We start from the raw sequence: 6,516 nt of genomic DNA, 5'->3' as shown, positions 1-6,516 counted from the left end.
CAAAGAGCATTAGAGAATACTATGAATAACTGTATGCCAATAAATCAGACAACCTAGAGAAAAATGGATAAATTCCTAGAAACATACAAGCTACCAAGACTGACTACGAAGAAACAGAAAATCTGAATAGACCTATAAGTAGTATGGAGATTTCAATCGGTAATTAAAAGTCTCCTGGCAATGAAAAGCCCTGGATCTAATAGCTTTACTGGTGAATTCAACCAAACATTTAAAGAACTAACACTAATCCTTCTAAAACTTTTCAAAAAAATTGTAGGAGGGAAAACTTACTTATTCTGTGGGACCAGCAATGCCCTGATACCAAAGCCAAACAAAGACACTGCAAGAAAACTATTGACCAATATTCCTCACGAACGTTGATGTAAAAATCCTCAACAAAATACTAGCAAAATAAATTCAGCAGCATATTAAAAGGATTATACACCATGACCAAGTGGGATTCATTCCTGAACAAAGGATGGTTCAACCTAGGAAAACTGAGAAGAATAATGCATCATATTAACAGAATAAAGGAAAATAACCACGTGATGATCTCAACTGGCACAGAAAAAACATTTGACAAAATTTAATACCTTCTCATGATAAAAACTCAACAAATTAGGTATAGATGGAAACCACCTCAAATTAATAAAGGCTATATGAAAAGCCCACAGCTAACATCATACTCAGAATGGTGAAAGGCCTCAGCCTTTCACCTTAGAGCTTTTCCTCTAAGATCAGGAATAAAACAGGGATGTTTGCTTTCATCATAATTTTCAACATAGTACAGAAAAGTCCTAGTCAGAACAATTAGGCAATAAAAGAAATAAAAGGCATCCAAATTGGAAAGGAAAAAGTAAAATTATCTCTGTTCACAGATGATATGATTTTATATGCAGAAAACTCTAAAGATTACACACATGCGCCTGCGCAAGCGCACACACACACACACACACACACACACACACACACACACACACACACACACACACACAGAGTTAGAACTAATAAGCAAATTCAGCAAAGTTGCAGGACACAAAATAACCATACACAAAAATCAGTTGTATTTCTATACACTAACAGTGAACAATCCCAAAAGGAAATTTAAGAAAACAGTTCCATTAATATCAAAGGCCAGCCAAGTGGCTCAGTGGGTTAAGAGCGTGAGCTGTGAGCAACAGTGTTGCCAGTTCGATTCCCACATGGGCCAGCTAGCTGCGCCAGAGCTGAGCTGCCAACAGATGGTTGCTGGTTCGACTCTTGCTTGGGATGGTGGGCTATGCTCACCCACAACTAAGATTGAACACGGCACCTTGAGCTGAGCTGCCCTGAGCTGCCGAAGGGCTGCCAGATGGTGACTGGACTTGGAGCTGAGCTAGCTGCGTCCTCCACAATTAAGATTGAAGGACAACAACTTGGCTGTTCCCCTTTCCCAATACCTCAATAAAATCTTAAAAAAAAAAAAAAATACTTAGGAATAAACCTAACCTGTTAAGTGAAAGATTTATACACTGAAAACTGTAATAAATTAAAGACAAAAAGAAAGATCTCATGTTCGTGGATTAGAAAACTGAACATTGTTAAGACACCAATACTACCCAAAGCAATCTACAGATTCAACACAATCCCTATCAAAATCCCAACAGCATTTTTGCAGAATAGAAAAAGTCATCCTGTTAATTCATATGGAATTTCAAAGAGCCCTAAAGAGCCAAAACTATCTTGACAAAGAAGAACAAAGTTGAAAGACTGTCAAGTTGATCCATAAATTAACCATCACAAAAGACTGAATATGTTTTGATTTCAAAACTTACTACAAAACTGCAAGTATGGAAAAGATGTGGAGAAATTGGAACCCGTGTACACTGTTGATGGGAATGTGAAATGGTGCATCAATTATAGAAAACAATATGGTGATTCCTCAAAAAATTAAAAACCGAATTACTATAGATCCAGCAATCCAAATTCTGGGTATACAGTATATCCAAAATAAATGAAAACAGCATCTCAAAGAGGCATTTGCACACCCATGTTCACTGCGGCATTACTCACAATAGCCAAAAGGTCAAAGCAACTGAAGTGTTTATCAATGAATGAATAAACAAAATGTGGTATACTCACACAATGGGATATTATTCAGCCTTAAAAAGCAAAAAAGTCCTGTCACATGCTACAACATGGATAAATCTTGAGGACATTATGCTAAGTGAAATAAGCCATTCACAAAAGACATATGCTGTACGATTCCACTTATGAGGAATCTAAAGTGGTCAAATTCATAGAAACAGAAAGTGTAATGGTGGTTGCCAGGGGCGGGGGGGAAAAGAGAAATGGGGAGTTGCTTAATGGGTATATAGAGTTTCAATTTTGCAATATGAAAAAGTTCTAGAGATCTGTTGTACAACAATGTGAACATACTTAGCACTTATTAAACTGCACACTTAAGATGGTTAAGATTGTAAATTTTATCTTGTGTATTTTTTACAATTAAAAAAATTTCTAGGGCCGGACGAGTGGCGCGTTGGTTAAGCGCTGACCTGGGACGCCAGCTCTGAGCAGCAGGGCCCTGGTTCAGATCCCACATGAGGGCCAGTGACACTGCCCTCTACAGCTAAGATAGTGAACAACAGCTCAACCTGGAGCTGGGCTGTCGTGAGTCGCTGGCGACTGTGTAGGCTGCAGCCCCTGCAGCAGTGGTCTGCCATAAGCTACCGTGAGTGGCCAGCAGCCAGTGTGAGCAGCTGGTAGCCGGCGTGAGCTGCCAAGAGCCGCCATGAGTGGCCGTCCAGAGGCCAGCGACCGATCTGCCTCACCCAGGAAGAGCGCAATGATCACAATACCAACATGGGCCAGTGAAGCAAAAAATGTCCTCCATAACTAGACTGAAGAACAAAAGGACAGCAACTTGTCTGTTCCCATTCCCCGACTCCCCAATGCTGTTCCCCTCCTCCAATTCACCAATAAAATCTTAAAAAAAAATTTTTTTAAATATGCTTCACTACATCTTGACCACAAAAACAAATCCGACCCTAGTGTCACTTCAGTCATTCCTTTTAAAAGAAAACTCAATTACCAAACGCTTGAAACACAGACCCAAGACCAATCTCCTCCCACTCACCTTCCAACTCACCTTCGCTTCGGTGCTCTAATAAAGAGCTCACAGAGGAGCCTGCCCTGTTCATCCTTATAGTCTCGGATGGTGTTGTAGAGTTCATGGCACACAGCGATCTACACACAGGAACAAAAGAAAATCACCAGAAAAGTGAGCAGAAAGCCAGTGCAGCCATACAGATTATCTTTAATTAAAACATACCCATGAAAGGCAAGAAGAAAAGAACAAGGACAAATCCCCAAATTCCCACATGGAACCCAAGACTGATATATGCTGATAGTATCTCTCTTCATTTAAAATAATTTAACTGATAAATTTTTTGGTATCTTTCATTAGACTTATGCTATTGGTAACTTCTTTCAAACTAAATCAGTTCATACCACTCTTCTGCTTAAAACCATCCAACAGAGGGGCTTTGTACCACTCAGAGAATAAAATCTAAACTGCTAACATTGCCCACAGAGTATGTAGGATAACTACATAACCTGGCTGGGCACTTTGCCAGTCTCCTTCTCCTTCTTGACCATCTCTCTGTAATCACAACACACAAACTCATTCCTGACCCAGCCTCTGTGCCTCGAACATTCTTCTCGAGTGCTCTGCAGGGCTGGTGCCTTCTCATCACAGCGAAAACTTTCCTAAGGTTTGGGCCAAAACAGCCTGAATCACCCAAACTTTTCTTCTTAGCACTTATCACTAGCTGAGAGTACTTTATTATTATTTATTTGTTCACCTGTTTACATTCTGCTTCCCCCCACACTAGCATCTAAGCTCCATGTGAAAAATTGGCTTGTCTTACACGTGGCTATATCTTAGTCACCAGAACAGTGCTTGGCACATGAGAAGCGCAGTTATTTGAGTGAACATATAATGTGACATACTAATATTCCTTATTGTTTCATAATATTATAGTATTACAGTAATACTTTTGGCTAAATATATACTTTTCATAAGAGAAAGGTTAAGGATACCAATCCAGAGAAAAAAGAAATGGAAAAGCCTTGTATCTTAACCGCTTACCATTAAAGGAAGGGTAGGGAATCATAGGAAAAGCAGGCAGAAACTGTGTGACGCAAGTTACTCACAGGATCTACAGTTGGAAGATTGGAAAGTCTCCTCCTTTTCCTGCTTGGGCCTGGTGTGGACACAGAATGGTGCCCGTCATCAAAGTCCCCGCTGACACTACTGGAAGGGGAAGTAGCTCTTCTTCTCTTGGAACCCATGGAATCCAACTTCTTCTGTAAGAAATAATTAGCCATGTTCTTATATTTAAGTTTAGACTCTGCCACCAAGCCCTCAGCTGGCCACCTGATATCAAGCTTCTGGTTCACTCAGGACAATATTTTAACTGTTCAAAGAAGCTTGACTAACTATAAGTTTTTTCAATAGAAGTCCTGGACCTTGTTGCTTTAGTCCCTGCATTAACCAGAATGCTACATTTTAACTTGGACTGAACAAATTCAGCAAAAGTGTACTTGTTTGTGTATCACCAATTTTGAATGACTCAACCACTTTAGACCCTAAAATTACCCTGGACTGGAATTTGAAAACCCACGTGTAGTGGTACACCATTGTGCTGGAGGTACAGAACCCTCACCCCCGAGGCAGCCAGGCAGGCCTTGGGGACAGAGACCCCCAAGGCAGTCACCTCTGAAGTAAGCAGCCTCATTTGTTTTCCCCAGTGTGTCTTATAATTATGATCATTTTCCAGGTAGGCCATGACATGGAAAAGAATAGGAAGCTGTGCCTGAGGCAAATGAGTAGAACAAAAAGGTCGGAGGATAAAGGATAATTAACCTTCCAGCATTTTATATGCACCCTAAAATTAACACTCTGAAAATGAATTTTCTCCACTCATTAAAGAAGGATCCACAAACATAACCCTGAAAAAAACTTAATGTGACTTGTCATATCTATGCCAAAGTAGCAAAACTGTGCTTTGAAACTTTTCTGTCAACCCAAACTAACTTGCTTTTCAGTTATATGAAGTACTCTATCCCAGTGAATTCTGAGATCATAGCTTTAAGTTTAGTAGATAATCTAGAGGACCTCAAAGGTGAGCTTCTAGGTCCTGCCTGGTTTTTCGGAAACTCATAAATATTTGCTTTCAATTTCTGGCAGGCTGCTAAGTAACTAATCTTAACACACTTTACAAATATATACATTTGACCATAACACAAGAAATGTAATCATTGAAATGATCTGCTATAGCTAGAGGGAAAAGGTGTATACTAAGGAGGTCCTACAACGTTTATACAATTTAATAACAGTACCAACAGTATGTTGTGATTTCAAAGGTCTTTCTCTAAAGCTAAAAGAAAAAACTGACCTCAGTTTCACTCATCAACATTCAATTTTAGGAAACTAAGACACCCGCAGCTGAAAGAATAGGTTGCTAGCAGTAGGGAGAGAAAAATTAGGGATCTCCAGGGAATGAAAGCAGGAACAAAACCAACAAATAAACAATCCTGGTATCCAACTAAGAAACAAGAAGAGTCTCCTATCTCTTCCTTCAACAGTCCACATGGTATTTAAAAACAGCCCACCATGAAGATGTTCCTTCCTCTAGGTTTTGGTTTCTTATACAGTGTATTAGTTTGCAATTGGCTCTAACTGGCTAAAAGCTTCAAAGGGCTTAAGCTAAGGACAGCCAAGTTTTGCTGATTATTGTTTTATTTATAAAAGGCTAACTGGCCTCAATTCATTAAGATGAAGAAACTAAGGACCAATGCTTTATAAATAATCTATGACAAGGACACAAGTGAATCTGATGAACATGAGGGAATCTTTAATGGAAAGGATAACAAAATTTAAGAAAGATGGAAGGGAAAAGGCAAGGAAGGACAGAAAAGGGAAAGGGTGTAGATGATCAGTAATTTACCAGCTTTACCAGAGCACAACCAGCGCCTCGAAATGCCAGTCTCCTCATTATGTCTGAAGGCCAAGTGAAGCCAGTGGGAGAAGGCAGGGCTTTAGAAGTGCTGATTCAGTGTTAATATATTCAAAACTGAAAGAGAAGAACAAGACAGAAAAGGGGAAATAAAAAAAAAGGGTCAGAAAGAGTAAAAATGAGAAGGAACAGACAGAAAACATTCAAGTAGAACTGCTACGGAAAGATAAAAGAACTGAAGAAAATAGGCATATCAGTTTTCTTGTGCCAATGAAACAAACTGCTACGAAGGCTCAGGCATTAAAAGTACCTGACATTTCTTCCATTCTAAAACCAAATGCTTGTGCCTAAAGAGGTCTCACTGAGGTTCCCCTTTACTCACAAGAAATGACTGTTAATTCCAGGAATGAAGCATGCCTGCCCCAATGCCCCCTAGTCAGTAAGAGCAGAATTCAACCACAGAGCTGGAATGGAGAGTGAACACATGTGGAAGGCTCACATGTGACACCAAGTG

General features: G+C 39.7%; 1 protein-coding gene across 11 annotated transcripts in view; it reads right to left on the bottom strand.

Annotated features, from left to right (window-relative positions):
- The window catches only part of PBRM1 (polybromo 1), a 119,809-nt gene that overhangs the window by 111,327 nt on the left and 1,966 nt on the right, over nucleotides 1-6,516 (bottom strand). For 7 of the 11 annotated variants that reach the window (XM_019628094.1, XM_019628097.1, XM_019628100.1 and 4 more), the window contains exons 2-4: nucleotides 5,994-6,119; nucleotides 4,198-4,350; nucleotides 3,131-3,228 (exon numbers count right to left, since the gene is read on the bottom strand). In XM_019628094.1, the coding sequence (XP_019483639.1) occupies nucleotides 3,131-3,228; nucleotides 4,198-4,350; nucleotides 5,994-6,041 (299 nt within the window). In that variant the 5' untranslated portion in view covers nucleotides 6,042-6,119. The remainder of the gene's footprint in view (nucleotides 1-3,130; nucleotides 3,229-4,197; nucleotides 4,351-5,993; nucleotides 6,120-6,516) is intronic. The other 4 variants (XM_019628095.1, XM_019628096.1, XM_019628098.1 and 1 more) reach the window with 4 other exon arrangements.

This window comes from Hipposideros armiger, unplaced genomic scaffold (genome assembly GCF_001890085.2).
Source record: "Hipposideros armiger isolate ML-2016 unplaced genomic scaffold, ASM189008v1 scaffold_748, whole genome shotgun sequence".
NCBI lineage: Eukaryota > Metazoa > Chordata > Mammalia > Chiroptera > Hipposideridae > Hipposideros > Hipposideros armiger.
Note: the sequence above shows the minus strand (reverse complement) of the source record. Positions and strands in the feature narration are given on the sequence as shown.